Genomic DNA, 23,344 nt, shown 5'->3' on the forward strand with positions numbered 1-23,344 from the left:
ACCCCTCAAGAGGGGTCATCTACTGGTCAGGCCCAACCTTCATGTCATGTTTGGTGACCAAAGATTCCACCCAACAACATTTATGAAAGCTTCAATACAGAATTAAAGTATGATTTTACCTGTACAGGAAGTTTGTGTGTCCTCTCCGTTCCATGCACCTGGAATATAGTACATTATTCAATGTTATTCATAAATCTATATGGCTGCAACAAAATGCCAAAAACAATATTGCTATAATAAAACAAAATGCAGAGCCCATAAAGCAATATTTGGTAATATATCGGAATCAATTTTGATAACTTCATGAAGGACAAATGATTCAAGCTTATAAGTGTTGGGAATCGGTTCCAATTTTAATATATAGTCGGTTCCACACAAGTAACCAATTTATTGATAGTACAATTGTTTTTTAAAATACTAGATAGTACCTGAATTGTAATATAATTCATCTACAGTATTAAACATTAAATCGTTTTATGCATATACATTGTGTCTATAATTGAAGTTTAAAATGAGTGTTGTTGAATTAAAATAGTTCATTTTCTTGCTCATTGTGGCTTTTATTAGTCATTTTGTTGAAGATAACATCTGAACACTTACTAATATTTTTTTTTTATGATCAATTATAACCAAATACAATTGACATTCAAAGTCACTGTGACCTTGACTTTTGGCTCAATGACCCCTAAAATCAATAGGGCCACCTACTGGTCAGGCCCAACCTCCAAGTCAAGTTTGAGGGCCATGGGTGCAGGCATTGTCAAATTATCACTCGGACAACCTTTTACCTTTCAAGGTCACTGTGACCTTGACCTATGGACAGATGACCTCCAAAAACAAAAGGGGTCATCTACTGGTCAGGCCCAACCTCCAAGTCAAGTTTGATGGCCATGGGTGCAGGAATTGTTGAGTTATCACACAGACCTTTTACCATTCAAGGTCACTGTGACCTTGACCTTTGGCCCAATGACCCCCAAAACAATAGGGGTCATCTACTGGTCTGGCCCAACCTCCAAGTCAAGTATGAGGGCCATGGGTGCAGGCTTTGTCATATTATCACTCAGACAACATATTACAATTCAAGGTCACTGTGACCTTGACCTTTGGACTGATGACCCCCCAAAACAACAGGGGTCATCAAATGGTACGGCCCAAACTCCAACAAGTCAAGTTTGATGGCCATGGGTGCAGGCATTGTCAAATTATCACTCGGACAACCTTTTACCATTCAAGGTGACCTTGACCTATGGCCCGATGACCCCCATAAACAATAGGGGTCATCTAATGACCAGGCCCAACCTCAAAGTAAATTTTAAGGGCCATGGATGCAGGCATTGTAAAGTTATCACTCGGTCACTATGACCTTGACCTTTGGTCTGATGACCCCAAAAAACAAAAGGGGTCATCTACCGGTCAGACTCAACTTCCATATCAAGTATGATTATCATAGGTCTATGCATTGTTGAGTTATCACTCGGACAAGCTTTAAAATTATTTTACCATTCAAGGTCACTGTGACCTTGACCTTTCACCCGGTAAGCCCTAAAATCAATAGGGGCCATCTACTGGTCAGGCTGAACCTTCATGATAAGTTTGGTGACCATATGTCCAGGATTGTTGAGTTATCACTGGGACAAGCTTTGGTCTACTGACAGACCGACCTACCCACCGACCGACATGTGCAAAGCATTATACCCCTCTTTTTCGAAGGGGGACATAACAAGCAAATTTGTTGAATTGATATCCCTGCCTGATTAGGCAAAGTTAATGGATTGAAAATGAAAAGTAGGTGGAATATTCCTACATGTTTATTAACACGTAATATGACTGCAGAGAAATGGACCGTTATGAATGTTGGATATAAGTTTGAATTTTACAAGCGGTCCATATTTCATCAAGGGAAACATCCTGACCAAGTTTAAACATAATCTGACCAATCATTACCCCATGTGACCCACTTATACAAGTGGTCGAGATTTGATCAAGGGGATCATTCTGACCTTTGAACATTTTCTGATCAATGCCTACCAAAATATGGTTCCAGACAGACGGACTGATTAAGGACAAATACAGTACGTCTCCCTTTTGATCAAAGGAGAGACAAAAAAATAAACAAAGCACATCAAATCTGTAGATAGCTAGCCTATATTTTGACTGGTCATTTATCTTAAAATTTGCAAAGAAATACCTTAAATATTACACCTTTGCAAAATTTCATTATTAACTAACGGTGGGTATTTCATCAAGGCCTTTGTCATGGTACAGTAATGAATAATAATGATGAGAAACATTATGTTATAAATTTAGATTGATAAGTGGAATAACTCTACAGCTATTTTTGCCAGTAATGGGCTTTGCTATATGTAATATGCAGTTGTATTTCACTTGTAACATGTAGGGCTTCCATTAAAAATTTAAAACTGTAGTTCCTTGACAGCAATGTTGGAAGTTTTCCTCAGAAATTAATAAGTTTGTGCCTCTCAAACTTCATGAATTTACCACTATTGTCCAACGAGATACTTCAAATATTAAATAATTTGTAACTATAATTTGCGAACTTCACAAAATTGTTTTTTTTTAAGAATTCACATTTTATTTCAAGACTTATTAAAAATATGGCCATAAAGTAACAATGACACCTGATTTTGATATTCTGAACTTCCAACCCTTCACTTTTGGAATTTTTCTCTAAAAAAAGTGGAAGTTTTTTGTATTTCCAAGGTCTCAATTTTAGAAGTTTGGGCACATGTTTAGGGGGTAATATACTTTTAAACTTCCTTTAATGGAAGCCCTGAACATGTGAACCCAATGTGAAAGTTTTTAAATAAATCTGATGTCACTGCTTTTATTGCAGTGGGCCATTTTATCAAGAACCAAGGAGCAATTATTTTTTTAATAGGAACAGATTTCAACAGTATCACTGCACCATGGAATTCTTTCCTTAGTATGAAACCACTCCAAGGTTTCTTAATAAAACAGCCTCCAGCACTTTTGACAATACCTCAGCTTATTTTTCTATAAACAATTGAAAAGATATTTCATACCATTAGGGACTATTTTTCCACTAACGCCTGCAGCAAACAGTCCAAGGATCAACAGCAACCATCCCTGGAATTTCAGAGAAGAGCTTAATAATATTACATAGTGGTCATTTCAAACAATTTAAAAAAAACAAACAAGGTTTTTCTTGAATGTTAAAATCCATCATTAAGAAATTTTATCAAAAAATGAAAAGGAGGATAGATGTTTCGGTGTAAGATCAATATTTCACTAATGATCACTTATTGTTAAAGGGACTGTACACCAGATTGGCACCAAAAAAATATTTTTTCTGTAACAAATCTCAGGCCAATTACTTAATAAAATGCTTAACTCTTTGATATCATAATTGTAAAATATAATACCAAAATTAAAAAAAAAAATCAAGTCAGAGACTGGGTTCGAACGGGTGTCGCCAAAATTGCACTCCAGTGTTGTATCCACTGTGCTACGAAGGCTTACCCTATTTTTTTTTGAATATTGAAGCTGTATAACTAAATTTATAATATCACGTGAAACCATTGACCAGCCAATCACGCATAAATAATGAATTCTACTAGGTAGACATACCTAGTAATCTTTATAAATGGAAAAATACGAAAAAAATGTGAAAATAAATTAGTTGTAAACTATGTGGTACTTCAGTTAGCAAGTTTCAATGCATTGTACACATCGATACTAAGTTTTTGTCAGTTTTCGACAATTTTCTTTTCTTTTTTTCGCTATTTCATCATACGGAGTACAGCCCCTTTAAATTTCATTTATGAGTGCCAATTTATTAGCCAAGAATTAACTACAGTTACTGTTTACTGTGTTCAAAAAAGTTATCGATATTTTACTCTGTGCATGCTAATGTATGTTTTTGAACACAGATTAGATTTTAAAAATAAATACTTTTGGTTATGTTTTCTGACCCTCCCTACGAAATAGGCGCCGAGCAGCTTCACCTCACCTTTATGAGCCGAATACATGTACCAATGCATTTTAAAATCCCTCCATGCATAACAAAGCAAGAGGCTGGACAAGACTGACAATCAGGGGTTTCAATAAGACCCAAATTTTTAGAAATTTTCATAGCATTTGTAGGTAAAGTAGCGTGTTTTGTGCACAATTCAAAATGTTTATATTTATGTTTATTGTTAATATTCGACCATAACAAGAACCTAGCATAGGGGCGCATGGGGAAGGGAGTGAGAGGGGTCCACCCCTATCACAGGGGGGGGGGGGGGGGGTTCTTGTAAAATGTTTTGTTTTCATACTCAATTTTAATCATTTTCCATGAATTTCAGACTTGTACAAAATGTCACAATGTCTCATTTTTCTCCTAAATTTCGTGTAAAAAAAACCCAAAACAGACAGTTTAGCATTTGTCACAATACTGTGTATCTATGCTCATTTTTTATTGCAGCATTCAATAATTAATAATAAACATGTGTGATCTTATCCCTTGAGGTAAAGATATGGGTCTTGCAGGCGACGCATCCTTTAGTTATTTTAAAATCCCTCTATGCATGACAACCATGACACACAAACAGGACAGACATATGGTGAGATTTTATATGCCACATCAAAAAGTTATTTAAAAGTACTTACTAAAAATGACTTCTTGCAAATTATTGCATTTTTGCCATTCTTGAGGCTTCTGTCCTCTGCAACATCCTCCGGCTTGTTGAGGCTTTTGTCCCCGGCAATGTCCTCCAGGTTTTTGAGGCTTTTGTCCGCGGCAACATCCTCCGCCTTCTTGAGGCTTTTGTCCGAGGCAACATCCTCCGCCTTGTTGATGCTTTTGTCCGCGGCAACGTCCTCCGCGTTGTTGATGCTTATGTCCGCGGCAACGTCCTCCGCGTTGTTGGGGCACTTGTCCGAGGCAACGTCCTCCGCCTTGTTGGGGCACTTGTCCGAGGCAACGTCCTCCGCCTTGTTGGGGCACTTGTCCGAGGCAACGTCCTCCGCCTTGTTGGGGCACTTGTCCGAGGCAACGTCCTCCGCCGTGTTGGGGCACTTGTCCGAGGCAACGTCCTCCGCCGTGTTGGGGCACTTGTCCGAGGCAACGTCCTCCGCCGTGTTGGGGCACTTGTCCGAGGCAACGTCCTCCGCCGTGTTGGGGCACTTGTCCGAGGCAACGTCCTCCGCCGTGTTGGGGCACTTGTCCGAGGCAACGTCCTCCGCCGTGTTGGGGCACTTGTCCGAGGCAACGTCCTCCGCCGTGTTGGGGCACTTGTCCGAGGCAACGTCCTCCGCCGTGTTGGGGCACTTGTCCGAGGCAACGTCCTCCGCCGTGTTGGGGCACTTGTCCGAGGCAACGTCCTCCGCCGTGTTGGGGCACTTGTCCGAGGCAACGTCCTCCGCCGTGTTGGGGCACTTGTCCGAGGCAACGTCCTCCGCCGTGTTGGGGCACTTGTCCGAGGCAACGTCCTCCGCCGTGTTGGGGCACTTGTCCGAGGCAACGTCCTCCGCCGTGTTGGGGCACTTGTCCGAGGCAACGTCCTCCGCCTTGTTGAGGCTTTTGTTCGCGGGAATCGGCTTGTTGGGGTTGTTGTCCGAGGCAACGTCCTCCGCCTTGTTGAGGCTTTTGTCCGAGGCAACGTCCTCCGCCTTGTTGAGGCTTTTGTTCGCAGGAACCGGCTTGTTGGGGTTGTTGTCCGAGGCAACGTCCTCCGCCTTGTTGGGGCTTTTGTCCGAGGCAACGTCCTCCGCCTTGTTGGGGCTTTTGTCCGAGGCAACGTCCTCCGCCTTGTTGGGGCTTTTGTCCGAGGCAACGTCCTCCGCCTTGTTGGGGCTTTTGTCCGAGGCAACGTCCTCCGCCTTGTCGAGGCTTTTGTCCGAGGCAACGTCCTCCGCCTTGTCGAGGCTTTTGTCCGAGGCAACGTCCTCCGCCTTGTCGAGGCTTTTGTCCGAGGCAAGGTCCTCCGCCTTGTTGAGGCTTTTGTCCGCGGCAACGTCCTCCGCCTTGTTGAGGCTTTTGTCCGCGGGAACCGGCTTGTTGGGGTTGTTGTCCGAGGCAACGTCCTCCGCCTTGTTGGGGCGTTTGTCCGAGGCAACGTCCTCCGCCTTGTTGGGGCTTTTGTCCGAGGCAACGTCCTCCGCCTTGTTGAGGCTTTTGTCCGAGGCAACGTCCTCCGCCTTGTTGGGGCTTTTGTCCGAGGCAACGTCCTCCGCCTTGTTGGGGCTTTTGTCCGAGGCAACGTCCTCCGCCTTGTTGGGGCTTTTGTCCGAGGCAACGTCCTCCGCCTTGTTGGGGCTTTTGTCCGAGGCAACGTCCTCCGCCTTGTCGAGGCTTTTGTCCGAGGCAACGTCCTCCGCCTTGTCGAGGCTTTTGTCCGAGGCAACGTCCTCCGCCTTGTCGAGGCTTTTGTCCGAGGCAAGGTCCTCCGCCTTGTTGAGGCTTTTGTCCGCGGCAACGTCCTCCGCCTTGTTGAGGCTTTTGTCCGCGGGAACCGGCTTGTTGGGGTTGTTGTCCGAGGCAACGTCCTCCGCCTTGTTGGGGCGTTTGTCCGAGGCAACGTCCTCCGCCTTGTTGGGGCTTTTGTCCGAGGCAACGTCCTCCGCCTTGTTGAGGCTTTTGTCCGAGGCAACGTCCTCCGCCTTGTTGGGGCTTTTGTCCGAGGCAACGTCCTCCGCCTTGTTGGGGCTTTTGTCCGAGGCAACGTCCTCCGCCTTGTTGGGGCTTTTGTCCGAGGCAACGTCCTCCGCCTTGTTGGGGCTTTTGTCCGAGGCAGCGTCCTCCGCCTTGTTTGGGCTTTTGTCCGAGGCAGCGTCCTCCGCCTTGTTGAGGCTTTTGTCCGAGGCAACGTCCTCCGCCTTGTTGAGGCTTTTGTCCGCGGCAACGTCCTCCGCCTTGTTGAGGCTTTTGTCCGCGGGAACAGGCTTGTTGGGGTTGTTGTCCGAGGCAACGTCCTCCGCCTTGTTGAGGCTTTTGTCCGAGGCAACGTCCTCCGCCTTGTTGGGGCTTTTGTCCGAGGCAACATCCTCCGCCTTGTTGAGGCTTTTGTCCGAGGCAACGTCCTCCGCCTTGTTGAGGCTTTTGTCCGCGGCAACATCCTCCACGTTATTGAGGCTTTTGTCCGCGGCAACATCCTCCGCCTTGTTGAGGCTTTTGTCCGCGGCAACGTCCTCCGCCTTGTTGAGGCTTTTGTCCGCGGCAACGTCCTCCGCCTTGTTGAGGCTTTTGTCCGAGGCAACATCCTCCACGTTGTTGAGGCTTTTGTCCGCGGCAACATCCTCCACGTTGTTGAGGCTTTTGTCCGCGGCAACATCCTCCGCCTTGTTGAGGCTTTTGTCCGCGGCAACATCCTCCACGTTGTTGAGGCTTTTGTCCGATGCTTTCTCAAAGCTATCTTCATAAATAGGCCTGGTTCCTTGGCAGAAATTTCGTTGCTTGACCTGAAAGAAAAGACATACATATTGACACTTATTCACAGTCATGTCATTTTAACATGAAATGTATCCATAAACTCTTTCTTTATACCAAGTTTGGTCAAGATATGTTGACCCTGACAAAAGTTATTCAGTTTCAACTATTATTTTTTTAAATAACAGTGACCTTGGCCCTAGGGACCCCGAACGCAATCCCATGAAAGGTATCCATAAACTCTTCCTTTATACCTAGTTTGGTCAAGATATGTGGACCCTGACTAAAGTAATTCAGTTTCAACCATTTTTCTATTTTTAGTAACAGTGACCTTGGCCTTGATCCTAGGGACCCTAAACGTTATCCCATAAAAGGTATCCATAAAATCTTCCTTTATACCTAGTTTGGTCAAGATATGTGGACCCTGACTAAAGTAATTCAGTTTCAACCATTTTTCTATTTTTAGTAACAATGACCTTGACCTTGACCCTAGGGACCCAAACGCAATCCCATGAAAGTATCCATAAACTCTTCCTATGGACCAAGTTTGGTCAAGATATGTCAACCCTAACTAAAGTTATTCAGTTTCAACAGTTATTCTATTTTTAGTAACAGTGACCTTGACCCTAAGGACCCCAAACGCAATCCTATGAAAGGTATCCATAAACACTTCCTATAGACCAAGTTTGGCCAAGATATGTCAACCCTTACTAAAGTTTTTCAGCGTCAACCATTTTTCTATTTTTAGCAACAGTGACCTTGACCTTGACCCTAGGGACCCCAAACGCAATCCCATGAAAGGTACCCATAAACTCTTCCTATAGACCAAGTTTAGTCAAGATATGTCATCCCTTACTAAAGTTTTTCAGTGTCAACCATTTTTCTTCTTTTAGCAACAGTGACCTTGACCCTAGGGACCCCAAACGCAATCCCATGAAAGGTACCCATAAACTCTTCCTATAGACCAAGTTTAGTCAAGATATGTCATCCCTAACTAAAGTTATTCAGTTTCAACCGTTTTTCTATTTTTAGTATTAGTGACCTTGACCTTGACTCTAGGGACCCCAAACGCAATCCCATGAAAGGTCTCCATAAACTCTTCCTATAAGTCTATACAAAGTCTTTTAATTTATTGGAAATGGAAGTGTGGCGCCAACCACAATGCGGACAAAGAGATCTTATTGTGTCTGCTATGTAACACAATTATCAAAATTGTTTAAATGTGTAAGTATTAAACAAGGTGAAGAATATTGAAAAACTTACATTGAAACTATATTTCTTTTTGATTGTATGCTAATAGATCACCATGAACAATATTTAAATGACATTTCATTGAAAACCACGCCAATTTTAACCAAATGTGGTCATTTTTTGTTCCAAGCACTATGTGCCAAAACGTTTATTTTTTTTACAGAGAAAACAGGCCTACAATGAGAGAAATGTGAAATCATACTACAATAAACAAATTAACTCACTGTTTCAAATGGTGAGTTTACAAGGATATGTATTATACCATACATAATCATGTTTCTTCTTTACTTATATACCTTTAAACAGTATCATGTAACCGCTGAGTAGAATTTACAAGACAAATATTGTAAGAGTACTTGTCTTATCAAATCTGTCATCGGAATCAAAATTTGCTTGTTTTATAAACTAAGATGTCATATAGAAAAAAGTCCTATTTAGTTCAAAGCTATGAGGGGTATAATGTAAGAAATAGAACAGACCACTTCGGACCTCCTGACATTATAGTGACCTCCCAGTCAGCCCACAAACATTGAATGGACCTCAACCAGGGGCTTCGATCCATTCTTTATTTGTGGTCTGATTGGTCAGGAGGCTCTCATTGGTCTGTACTATTTCTTAAATAATCCTCCATTTTTATTCAATAAACCACAGCGAAACATGAAAAAAATTGTGACTGATTTTCTATTTCTGCTTAATTATGTACAATATTTATCACTGCGCGTTGCCTAAGTAACCGCAAAATATAACAATTAGAATATTTGTCCATTGGGAAATGAAAAGCTGTCACGGTCAGGTGAAAAATGCCCCGGATTGGGCCTTGTTGGATGGATATTGGATATTGGAGCACAAAGCTGTTTGTTAATCATCTATGCTCCCCTTATAGAAACCAACTAGTCATTTCCCATTTAATGTCTTTGGGGGTAAATTAAGGTTATGATCAAAATTCCCAACAAGTTTGAGAATAGTAGGACCATTAAGCATTCTGTACCTATGGACAAGGTTTCTGTGTTCACAGTTACCATGAGTCATGACCTTTGCCCTACTGACTTAAAAATTAAGGACTCATCTGCTGGTCATGACCAATGTAAAAATGAAATCTGCCGTATGTATGTATGACCTACCAAGTATTAGGACTATGACCAAACATACTCAAGTTATAAAGCGAACAAGCTCTTTGTTTCCACGGTCACCCCTGTTTGACCTATGACCTACTAACCTCAAAATCAACATATAGGTCAGCTGCTGGTCATGACCAAACTCCCTTCTTATTTTCAGGACTGTAGGACCAAGCTTACACTGGTTATCTTATGGACAAACGTTTTGTGTCCAAAGTCAAAGTGACCATTACCGTTGACCTATTGACCTTAAAATAGATAAGGGCCATCTGCTGGTTATGACCAACCTTCCTTTTGAGTTTAGAGACTGTAGGCCCAAGCATGATTTTGTTATCAATCAGACAAACTATTGTGTTCAAGTCACAGAAACTGTGACCATTGACCTACTGACCTATATATCAACAGGGGTCATCTGCTGATCAAGGGCAACCTTTTGTTTAACTTTTATGGTCCTCAACAGTTCTTGTTCAGAAAATACATGGTTTTTCATCCCAAGAGGGCCTAGTTAAATACCATATGAAAACCTTTTTCTAGTAATATATTAAGTCTAAAGGATAAGTAGCAAAAAATACAAACCTTTGTTATTTTATCCAACGACACAATCTGCCCCTTGCTGCAGGTTCCCTGGGAATTAAGGTTCCCTTCATCTTCTCCTCCAGTCATTGGCAATGATGGCAACGGCACATTCAACTTTTCCTGGTCCATCTTCTGAATAGCGTTGTGATTTTTGAATAGGTATTAGTAAATCCTGAAACAGAGAGCTAAAGGTAAGCTTTTTAATCAGTGGTCGAAATTAACACAAGCCTGCAAACCCTGCACTGGTAAAATGTTGTCTGGGCCTGCTCAAATTCTGAATTTTATATACATGAAGCAGGGCTTGTTCAAAATTTTTATAACAAGCAATAGAATAAGAATTCGGGCTTGTTCATCCAAAAGTCTAATTCCGATGACTGTTTAATATGTAATTAGTCCATTTGAAATTTAGCCCCTACTGCAAAATGGTATTTTCAGATGTTCAGCATATCTATGACAAATCTATTTGCCTGTAGGCTGACAAAACAATTCTGTTGGGATATCGAAAATTTTAAATGATAGACCAATTACTTTAATATTGGATAACAATACGATATCTAACATGGCAAGGTGTTACAGGAAGGAAGCTTATTAAAGGTGGAACATAAAACCATAAGATATTTGAAAGGTTTTTTTCCAACTACAGTCAAAACTCGTCATGTCGACTTTGTCAGGACCTAGGAAAGAAATCGAGATAACGAATATTCGGCACATTCGAATTAAAAAAGCATCACCAAGCTCAACAAATTAGAGTTTGATTTGTGTCTGATGTTTACATCTCCAATTGAATGGTCTTGTTACATATTACCGTCGTGAAAGCAGCAAATGTTTTATTGAAAAATAAAGTGAATTTACCGGTAAGTGTTAAATTTGTTTATTGACGTTTATGGAATACACAAAACAGATATAAAACCACAATCAAATTCAATTGTACATTCAATCTCAAACTCAATCTCGGAACTGCCTAATTCCTTGGTGAACCATCTGGCCTTTTGTTCTTATTAACTCGCCATCGATGGTGGCATTTTTTCCCTTGAGTTGAGCAATAAATGTCTCTTTAATCAAAAACATAAACAAACAACTTTATTCTCCAATTATGACAGTTTGTTATATGACATGCACTGTAATTTAGCGACGTGCCGCAAACTGTCATGAAAATTTTCGCACCTACAACTCAATCTACAGTTCAACATAAGGAACAAAGACAATGTGTGAAATTCGACCATGTAGGGACTGAAATAGGAGGTTGACATAGCAAAAAGGTCAAGATAGAAAAGTCAACACAAGCAGATTTATTTCATATAGAATAAGAAGGAATAAATTCAGGACCGGTGAAAAAGTCGACACAACTGGAAAGTCGAGATATCCGACGTCGACATAGCGAGTTTGGACTGTGTACTTAATATGATGTACAATGTTTTGTACTGATACTGTTGAAGTAAAATACATTTCAATAATAACAAAAATAAAACAAAATTGAGATGTTACTTTAGATCCGCAAACAATGTGTATGCTGAAGGTTTGTTATATCAATTAACACATTTCATTGGCCGCTACCATCTGATTGGCAAAGTCGTAAATGATTATCAATCCTTATCCTTTTGATGACATTTTTTTTACATGTTGAGAGTTTTTACTCTCGAGCTTTGTACATGTATGGCAGAATTGACATGACCACCTTCACTGAAAATGTTAGCTTATTGTGTTCCTATCTGAATCTCTTTTCAATTTCACACTGTAATGAGAGTAAATGATGGATACATTTCAGCGTACAGAAATGAGGCGTATGTTGGTGAGAACCAGCAGCCCGGTTAGCTCAGTTACGGTCCATGGACAAATCCAGGATAGGATTTGAAGTTAGTGGGGGTGTACCTTAGGGGCGTAAACTTTTGACTTGTGGCCCTCCCTCAGAACCAAATTTTATTTAGTTTAAAGTGTTGGGGGGGGGGGACATTGTGAAAATGTTAACAATTCTCAGTCCCGAATGGTACATTTTGGGCGTATTTTATTACTTTTACCCTCCTTTATCTTCATTGAAATAAAAAGTAGTGTGCGCCCACGCCCGTGCCAAAAAGCTTCGCTAAAGCTTCGCAAAAACGTTGCTAAAAGCTTCGCAAAACGATGTTTAAAGCTTCGCAAAACGATGCGGTTTTGGCAAAAAAAAGCGCAGCTTTTGCGAAGCTTTGAAATTGTTCATTGAAAAAGCGCAGCTTTTCAAAAAAGTGTAGATTTTGTGAAGCTCCTTTGTTTTTACCAGAAAAGCACAGCTTTGTGCGGTATTGGCCAAAAAAGCGCAGCTTTTGCGAAGCTTTATGCCACAAAAAGCGCTTCTCTTCGCAAAAGTTGCGTTTTTTGTTTGAAAAAGCGCAGCTTTTGCGAAGAGCTTCGCTTTTGCTTGGAAAAAGTGCAGCTTTTGCGAAGCTTTGTGCGGTATAGGCCAAAAAAGCGCATCTCTTCGCACAAGTTGCTTTTGTTGTTTGAAAAAGCGCAGCTTTTGCAAAGCTTTGTGCGGTATTGGCCAAAAAAGCGCAGCTCTTTGCAAAAGCTGTGTTTTTTGTTTGAAAAAGCTGCGCTTTTGCGAAAAGCTGTGCTTTTGCGAAGCTTTGTGTGTTTTTTGGGAAAAAACGCATCTTTGGAAGCACTGTGTTTTTACTTTTACTTTAACTTTTGTGCAGTTTTAGCCAGAAAAAAACCACAACTTTTGCGAAAAAAGCTTGAGGGGTTGTTTTTTTAATGCAGCTTTAAGAAGCCATTTTTTCAGTATTTACCCTCAAAACTGATGTCTTCCCCCCTAACAACTTCTGATGTTATTAAAATCTAAACAAAAAAATAGATTTTAATAAAGATAGATCACATATATATAGCAATCAAGTTTACTCTCATTACTTTTATTGCAAAACTTCCCCAATAAAAAATAAAAAAGCAACAATATGACCTTTTATTGCTGTGTTAAAATATCAATTTTTTTCACTCACTCAGATACTTTAGTCTCTATTAAACCACATGATAGCATATTCTAAATGTTTGAAATCAATATTTATACTTAATATTGTTTATTTTTGTTAAGATCTTCTAATTATTTACACCATTAGTTGGTGTAGAGGCAATTATAACAACCTTTCAGTATGATACCTAAATTATAAACTATGTTTGTAAACTGTCAACTACATAGGAAAATGACTTTTTCCTATACTCTGCCTTATGTTGCCTTTTTGTTAAATTTAGAGGTTCCTTAACAGCTCTGTAATTAGTTATTACACAGTGTGAATTACCAGATTGTTAATTAATACTTAACATAATTGATCAATCCAATTTTCAATATCTGGTAGGCCACTGGCAGATGGCAGTTTTATTACCCCTTGGAAAACAACACTGATACCTATCAGATCTTCGTTCAATGGATAAACATTCTGCAAATTTTGATAGATATTCTAATCAATCCAGGTAAAAAAAAAGGGTAAAAACAAGAAATCAATGAGTTTTAAAACTACATCTTATAAATATTTTTATGAGCTGGATATCATTTTGAAATATAAGTACAAAATGCTAAAGATTGGCATAGTCACTGAGGTTATAGAAAATAGTCACTGAGGTTATTAAGTAATTGATAAACAACTAAAATAAGTATAAGAACTCATCGGTATTGCATGTCATCTTTTACAAACAAACATCAAATGATTGGATTGTCATATTCCAAATCATAGTCCATGTTCATCTGATCTTATGATACATGTAGTTATATCATAAATTTATTTAATTTATCTCTTTAATTATCAATGGTTGTTATTTGTGTAAATTCATAAATTCCTTTAAAAACATCCAACCCTTCCTACTGAAATCCCAACAAAATGGCTGCCTCTATTTCAAATTTGGTTCTGAGATTCTGATTGGTTGTTGTACAAATATGGCTTATCATGGGAATGGCTTATGAACAAAGCATTAAGATCTGTGATGATAACATGTATAGAAATTAAAGTAAATAAATAAATATGAATTCTGTGAATATTCAGTTACATGCAATTAATAACTGTTTATTTCGTAAGTGTATTATTTTGCATAATATTATAAAATTATGATTTATTGCATTGATTAATTAAAAATATGCTTTTTATTTTATTTTGAATCATTAATTGATAATTCATTTATTTATTTATTCATTCCTTCATTCATGGGTAAAGTTGAGAATTTTGAAAATCCTGAAAAATGCTTGGGGCCTGGGGGCCGCAGGGCCCCAGGTCAGGTCCAGGGCGAAGCCTTGGCCAGGGGGCCAGAGGCCCCCGGAAGCTCCTTGAACATAGCCATTTTAGTGGATATGAAATGCCTTTTCCAGGCTTTAATTTTAAATAATGAGGAGTATTGGAATAAGGTTTTTCAGACAAATATGACTATGAATAAGTATACTGATATACATGTGACACTACATACTAAAGAATATAATCCTGCATAAGCAAGCCAGTAATCATGATTTACTAATTTTATTTTAAAAACCTCAAAATTGGCCATGCTAAAATACCATATTAATCTGTCACTTTAAAGAACATGGTGCAAAAAGCAACTTGTCAAATCACGTCGCACTTCGGCCGAGATCGTTGCTAAGTTACCGGTACGGTACAAAAGACCATTAATCATTCTTGTTAATTGGCATCCTACTAATCAGCATTTTTGTAAATATCAAAGACTTAATAAAACTGTCAAAACATAAAGAAAACAACATTACTAAGGTGTTATAAATTATCTACAGTGTATAAAATTTTACGACATTTTGGGGGGAAATTTGACATATGCAGTACTGCAGTCGTCTGCACTTACACTCCGACCTGTTTTGGCAGTCTGATTTGGGGGTTTTAGCAGCACTTCTGATAATAAACTTGTTTTTACAAGTCAGAGGTAATATTTCTTCTGTTTCTCAATAAAAAACACTGGCACTTGACAAGTCTCAACCATGACGTATTTAATGCGTATTTTCTGAAAATCTAAAAATAGTAACAAATATCAAGTTTTTGTTTACATTGTTTCCGTCATTGTTTTTGTCTGAAAATTTAAGAAATTAGAAATTCTACCGCTTTTGAACACAAACTACCGCTATTGAGACCTAAATCTACCTCTCTGTCATTGCCAAAGTAAACTCAGCAAGTTTGCGGTTATTTTTGAGAGGCCTGTTGTAAGTTTTTCGGTATCGGAAGTAGAGGATTACCTTATATGGAAAATGCTTAAAATAGCACATGACGTATTGCAAAGGTTACAATCTACGCACACTTCTGGAGAAATGACCCGGAAACTGATGCTTTCTGTCACGGAAAGCTCACGAGAGAGATTCAATTCGAATTTCTTGAGATTGAAACTGAGATTTAAGTTTGCTTAGATATCATCACTGACCAAACTTGAAAACAAAACACTACTCGCGCCTTTTTTTTAAATATAATTGTGACTAAGGACCGCGTCTGCCATATATGGAAACTTTTGTGATTCTCCTCAATGACGTTAATCTTCCGATCGATTCGATTAGTCGAGCAGCAAGTCGTGTTTTCCCGCCTATTTCCGTGAAATATACGTCACAGCGTCGTTTCAAAATACCGCAGTGTTCGGATAAGACAATAATAACATAAGTTATCGCAGATCTATACGAACGTCGAAGCATCGAATAAGCGATGGAAAATATATTTCAAGGTCCCAGCCTACCCCCCCCCCCCCCCAATTTTCTCAACGGATCTCGACGAATTGGAAATTCGACCATCCGGGAATACAAAAATCCGGAATTTCCGGATAAATCCGGAAAACTTTTACCCATGTTCATTCAATTATTTATTCAAATCTTCATTCATTCATTCATTTATTATTCATTCATTCAATCACTTATCAATCGACCAACCAATCAATCAATCCACCAGTCAATCAATCAATAAATCAGTAAATCAATCAAACATTCACATTCATTCATTCGTTCGTTCGCTTGCTCGCACACACACACGCACGCACTCACTCACTCACTCACTTACGCACGCACTCACTCACTCACTCATTTATGCAATTTATGCAATTTATGCAATAAATCAATCATTAATTCATTCATTCATTCATCCATGTATTAATTTATTTTTGGATTCAACCCTTTTTTCTCCATATTTCATTCATTCATCAAGAGATTGAATACTTCATTCAATTAGGAATAGAAAGTATGGAGTTGATGAATAACTGAATATTTTTTTATGTAATTGTAGATTTACACATGGATAAACTGAAACAATTAAATAACTGCTGATAAAAGAAATCCTTAACTTGAACATGAATAATTGAGATGAAATGCAGAATTTTTAATAGAAAAAAATCTGCTAAAAAAAGCACTTATTATTTGAATTATACACTTAAAAAGCAAAATTCTACAAAGCAATAGATACAAAAAAATAAGCTTTGTCTTTTCTTTTAAAGCTTCGTCTTTGGTTGAAAAGCTTCGTCTTTTCCAATAAATATTGGCCATCTTAAATTTCAAAAAGATGAAGCTTTTTATGCAAAAGACGAAGCTTTTATGTTAAAGACGATGCCTTTGGTTTAAGGAAAATATGGCTTAAACAGAAAGACGAAGATTTAGCGAAGCTTTTTTACAAAAAGCGAACTTTTCATGAAAAAAACGCAGCTTTTGAAAAACAAGAGCTGTCACAGAGACAGCGCGCTCCACTATTCCACCGCTTTTCAGTGTAAGGATTGATAAGTTTTGGCGAAACATGCATGGATCACTTTTAGATTAGATTTCAATGCAATACGTGATGTGCAGAGATATTAACATAAATGTGGTTACATGCAAAATTTTAACAAGAATTTTTAAGTGTAATAATAAAGGGCCATTATTTGCAAAACACAGTTATCAAACTTGATTATTAGGTTGGGTGGTTGAATACCATTGTATAAAGTCTCAATGCAATACATCAAGTAGTTGCTGAGATAATATCCTATGTGTGCTAACATGCAAGACCTTAACCAGAATTTCTAAGTCGCATAATAAAGGGGCAAAAATGAGTTATCTTACTTGATTAGAAGGTTAAATGGTTGGGAGCCTGTGTGTAAAGTTTCAATGCAATACATGATGTATTTGCTGAAGCATTGACTTAAAAGTGGTTACATGCAAAACCTTACCAGAATTTCTATGTTGAATAAAAAAGGGGCCATTATTTGAATTTAATGCAAACTAGAGTTATCTTACTTGGTTATTTAAGTAGATTGGATGGTTGAGTACCATTTTATAAAGTCTCAATGCAATTCATCCAGTAGTTGCTGAGATAATAACCTATGTGTGCTTACATGCAAAACCTTAACCAGAATTTCTGAGTCGAATAATAAAGGGCAATTATTTGCATTAAATGCAAACTAGAGTTATCTAACTTGGTAAATTAAGTAGGTTGGATGGTTTAGTACCATTGTATCAAGTCTCAATGCAATACCTCAAGTAGTTGCTGAGATATTAACCTATGTGTGCTTGCACAAAAAACCTTAACCAGAATTTCTAAGTCAAATAATAAAGGCCTATTATTTGCATTAAATGCAAACTAGAGTTATCTAACTTGGTTAATTAAGTAGGTTGGATGGTTGAGTACCATTGTATCAAGTCTCAATGCAATACCTCAAGTAGTTGCTGAGATATTAACCTATGTGTGCTTGCACGCAAAACCTTAACAAGAATTTCTGAGTCAAATAATAAAGGCCTATTATTTGCATTAAATGCAACATAGAGTTATCTAACTTGGTTAATTGAGTAGGTTGGATGGTTGAGTACCATTGTATCAAGTCTCAATGCAATACCTCAAGTAGTTGCTGAGATATTAACCTATGTGTGCTTGCACGCAAAACCTTAACAAGAATTTCTGAGTCAAATAATAAAGGCCTATTATTTGCATTAAATGCAACATAGAGTTATCTAACTTGGTTAATTGAGTAGGTTGGATGGTTGAGTACCATTGTTTCAAGTCTCAATGCAATACCTCAAGTAGTTGCTGAGATATTAACCTATGTGTGCTTGCACTTAAAACCATAACCAGAATTTCTAAGTCAAATGATAAAGGCCTATTATTGGCATTAAATGCAAACTAGAGTTATCTAACTTGGTTAATTGAGTAGGTTGGATGGTTGAGTACCATTGTATCAAGTCTCAATGCAATACCTCAAGTAGTTGCTGAGATACTAACCTATGTGTGCTTGCACGCAAAACCTTAACCAGAATTTCTAAGTTAAATAATAAAGGCCTATTATTGGCATTAAATGCAAAGTAGAGTTATCAAACTTGGTTAATTCAAAGTAGGTTGGATGGTTGAGTACCATTGTATAAAGTCTCAATGCAATACCTCAAGTAGTTGCTGAGATATTAACCTATGTGTGCTTGCACACAAAACCTTAACCAAGGGGTGATGCCGACGCAGACACTTGGGTGAGTAGTATAGCTCTACTTATTCTTCGAATAGTCGAGCTAAAAACGAAAAAAAAGCACAGCTTTTGCGAAGCTTTTGAAAAAAAACGCAGCTTTGGAGAAAAAGCATAGCTTAAGCGAAGAAAAAGCTGCGCTTTTTATGAAGCTTTGTTTTTATTTGGCACGGGAGTACACTTGTAAATGTCTTTACAAAATTTGCATATCACATGACTTTCTGAATACCTAAAATTCTATGTTGATTTAGGTAGTACATGATTTGCATGATTAAACTTTTTGGTTCAAATAGGTTTCCTGGTAATGCATCTGAAAAACACTTATTTTATCAATGTTTCACTCTATGATATTATTTTACTCAATGATATCGAAATCGCAGAAAAAAAACAGTTATACATGAAAATACTTAAATTATAATAGTATTTTCATGTATAACTCTTTTTTTTACAAAGTGCATTTTACAAAAACATGAGCGAGTACCTATCTGTGATCATTCACTAAACAACATTGATGCTATGCTCTGCCCACTTATCTGCTTCCTTAAGCATACAGTAAGTCAGTGGACTAGTGTGGAATTTTGTTAGTTCATGTATTTCTTTTAAATAAAACATCAAGTGGATCTCAGGAATTTAACAAAGATTATATGAGACTATCATAGTTTAATATATATACACACTTAATTTTTTTCTCTGTGGCAATCAAGTGTCAGGTGAGGATTTTAAGTTTATAAACATATCTCATGGTTCATGTTTTTTTCTTTACATGATTTTGACTTTCACTTATATTTTTGCTGTTTCTTTTATTTTTCAAAAAATTAAGTTCATATAGTTTTACCACCGCTGGCAACTGTATGAAATATAACAAGAGCTGTCACAGAGACAGCGCGCTCGACTATTACGCCGCTTTTCAGTGTAAGGATTGAAAAATTTTGGCGAAACATGGATCACTGTAAAATTGGACTAGATTTCAATGCAATACATGATGTATTTGTTGAGATATTAACATGAATGTGGTTACATGCAAAATTTTAACCAGAATTTCTAAGTCCAATAATAAAGGGCCATAAAATATAAATAATAGAGTTATCTTTCCTATTTAATTACCGTAAATGACTGGGTATAAGACGGTAGGGGGTATTAGACGCAGAAAAAAAATCCGTGAAAAATCTGGGAAAAAAACATTTAATCTATGTTTTGGGTTAAAGGACGCATAGAAAATATGTCAAAAACGTCTGTCAATTTCGGCCACCATGTTTGTTAACAGTGACCAAAAATATTTTTTTCGTGGAAAATGGCGATGGTTATCTTTAAAACCATACAATGATAATGCAATATGTGTTTGATTTTAATTGGTTTTATGTTGGGAAAGGCACTTAAAAGAACTGATTGTGACCATTTGTTTCTGGATAGCACTGAAAGGTGCCTTTTATGAAAATATGTAAGATTTCTTTTTGACAGTATATCGTAAACTATAACCTGTCGAGAATGAAGTTAAGTTATGCATAAACCTTATATTGTACGGGTTTGTTCTCAAAATGTCAACACCTACAGAAAAGAATAAAGTTTGTGTAAATGTGTGAAAAAAACAAGACCATTATCGCATCAATTTGTAGTATTGGTATGTTAAACAGAACTAAAGGCAATGTGAGTTTTTCACACCTTATCATACAACTGACAAAAAATATTTTGACAGTGCGAAACTTTGCTTTTTATATATATGCATGTTTAATTATTGTTCAATTCAATTTATTATTCAAAATATTATTGAATAACTTAAATCGATAAATATTTTTGTTTAGATTATTAACGTCTTCCGATATACCGTATCCCGATCTTCAATTGCGGTTTTAACCCGTATATACTCGATCAATATGACGCGAGTAACATCCCTTTCTACATAAATCTAAACAAACTCTCGGCTTGAAATCTACCTCAGAAAAAAAGTTCAAAAAATTGTTACTGGGTATTATACACAGGCATTTTTTTACATCAAATTCTGAGGGGAAAAAGTGTGTCTAATACCCAGTCATTAACGGTAAGAAGGTTCAATGGTTGGGAGCCTGTGTAAAGTTTTAATGCAATACATAATGTATTCAAATTTATAAGTCAAATAAAAAAGGGCCATAATTTTAAGTTAATGCAAACTATAGTTATCTAACTTGGTTAATTAGGAAGGTTTGATGGTTGAGTACCATTGTATAAAGTCTTAATGCAATATACATCAAGTAGTTGCTAAGATATTAACCTATGTGTGCTTATATGCAAAACCTTAACCAGAATTTTTACGTCAAATAATTAAGGCCCATTATTTTCATTAAATTCAAATAAGTGTTATCTAACTTCATTAATTTAGTAGGTTAGATAGTTGGGAATGCATATATCTAAAGTTTCAATGAAATACATGATGTATTTGCCGAGATAATCACTTAAAGGTGCTTACATGCAAAACCTTAACTTAATCCTCCAGTATGGTACATTAACACATTTATACCTAGCTTACCATATACACACCTTACTTCAGAAACAATACCTGGTAGAGTCATTGGTCTGTTAAGATTTAATTCAAAGCTCAAAATTCACCTTTTATTTGTACCAGCATGGGAAAACCTAGTTATGTGAATTTCAGGCTATATCTGTTATTTAGGGTATTTTGACTTTTGAATCATTTCATTAGTGAAAATCATTTTTTTTTCATATAACTGAAAAATATAAGATGCATGTTTTTCTTAACATTTAGATGCTGCAAAATTGAGTGCAAAACTATAAATAGATCATTTTCCTGACATCATCGTCGACGAATCAAAACTCTCATTACATTATGCATACACTATTATGTCATAGCTGATAAATAGGAGTTTTACCTGACTGAAGATGAAAGTACAAAATATACGGTAAACGTGTCATTTTATCATATGAAAACTCTTGCCTCAAGTCGTTTGTTGTCAGGAGTCCTAAATTGTGTTTGTTAGGCTCTTTTTCATTGGCTATCGGCAATCGCCATAGTTTGCCCACTCTAAGAGTATCTATAAATAGAAAACATTGAAACATCCCTGATTGGCTGAAAATATTGCCGTTTGTACTCAGAATCGGGGCAACTAAACCAGAGTGTTGTGCAAAAACATCATCTAGCTAAGAACTTAATCGAACATGTTCTATATTACCTTTTGGGATGCGTTTAATGCGTAGTACACATCAAAAAACAAAATATATACATTACTGTATAGTAAGTAAACCTGGGAGGTTTAGTGCGCACGGTGTGGGGCTCAAACCAACGACTGCCGGAACACTAGCACGGCGCTTTAACCAACTGAGCTAACACACACTACAACAGTTATGGAAGCCATAACTAAGCATCATCACTCAGCCTGAGTCTCAGGTGTACCGTACGAGAAAGGATTAGCTACAATAATGAGCGATCAGGGATACTTTTTTTATTATTTTGACATTTCTTATGTTTCCCTGTTACGCTACAACTCTCTACCATTTAACAATGGGCGAAATGATATACTGAAATAATATGCATTGATGTTGAAAAATAATGACAAAGTTCAATTTTTATCCGACAGTGATCTGAAATGGATTAAATTTGTCATTAGAGTTGTTATTTTCACATTAATATATTATGGGTCACAAATACCGTTATACATGTACACAACCAGTCAGATTTGTCCCAGATTTACTGATATCGGGATACTTGATAAACAATCGACACTTGTAAGTGTTTTATGATAACTTAACATGTTTTTTGGGCATAGTGACATAACTTAATATGTGTTTAATAGTAGGCAATAATATTTTCGTAGAAATTTGAATTTATAACGGAGATAATTTCAAAATTGTGGCCGCGAGGATTCTCTGCGCAAGGACCGCTTGCTACTTTTTGCTGGGATGGTGGATGTCACGAGTCTGCCATATTAAAAAAATCGTTAAAAGACTCGTTGACGGCCATTTAATAGGTGGACTAGAGAAAGGATGCAAATAGCTTAAAAATAAAATGTTGTTTTTCTCTAGTAAATCTCTAAAATCTTTATTAAAATGTGATATTATTACTTCTGAAACAATATCAAAAGACAGAATGGCCATATTTTTATACATATATGTACATTATTTTTATAAGCTAGCTGTACTGTATGTGACGATCACCTGTGGCTGCGAGGTCAACTTTAACTTCAAGACATTTCATACATGTATGCGTGAGAAAAACAGGCTTTCATAACAAGATTTCCTTAATAAATGTATGACATTTTATGTGATTGTTAAAAAAACACTTCCAACAGAAAGTATTAACCACTCACGTTTGAAATTTGTTTTACGTCTGTCAAGGAAGGTGTGGTCGACCATCAAGATCATCTAGACGTTCCGATTGCATCTAGACGTCTGCATAGACTAGTACCCTCATTCTCTTTTCTTCAAAAAGCATTAGATTTTTACCAAAAAGTAACGAAGGGTACCAGTCTACGGCTGCATCTGATCCGGGTGGTGCTAAAAGCCGGTACCCGGTATCCGGTTCCGCCCGGTACCCGGTACCACTTTTCGATACCTGATTAAGTGCTACAGAGTACAGTAAGGTTATCGGATGACTAGTCTCATTATGACACGGCCCGCTTTT

At 37.7% G+C, this 23,344-nt stretch overlaps 1 protein-coding gene across 1 annotated transcript in view; it reads right to left on the minus strand.

Annotated features, from left to right (window-relative positions):
* The window catches only part of LOC128229992 (serine/arginine repetitive matrix protein 5-like), a 46,167-nt gene extending 23,083 nt beyond the window's left edge, over positions 1-23,084 (minus strand). Inside the window, exons 1-5 of the mRNA XM_052941956.1 lie at positions 23,031-23,084; positions 10,333-10,504; positions 4,633-7,422; positions 3,045-3,108; positions 120-158 (exon numbers count right to left, since the gene is read on the minus strand). Of these exons, the coding sequence (XP_052797916.1) occupies positions 120-158; positions 3,045-3,108; positions 4,633-7,422; positions 10,333-10,461 (3,022 nt within the window). The 5' untranslated portion in view covers positions 10,462-10,504; positions 23,031-23,084. The remainder of the gene's footprint in view (positions 1-119; positions 159-3,044; positions 3,109-4,632; positions 7,423-10,332; positions 10,505-23,030) is intronic.
* Between the last annotated feature and the right edge of the window lie 260 nt (positions 23,085-23,344).

The sequence above is a fragment of the Mya arenaria genome, chromosome 4 (genome assembly GCF_026914265.1).
Source record: "Mya arenaria isolate MELC-2E11 chromosome 4, ASM2691426v1".
In the NCBI taxonomy this organism is placed as follows: Eukaryota; Metazoa; Mollusca; class Bivalvia; order Myida; family Myidae; genus Mya; species Mya arenaria.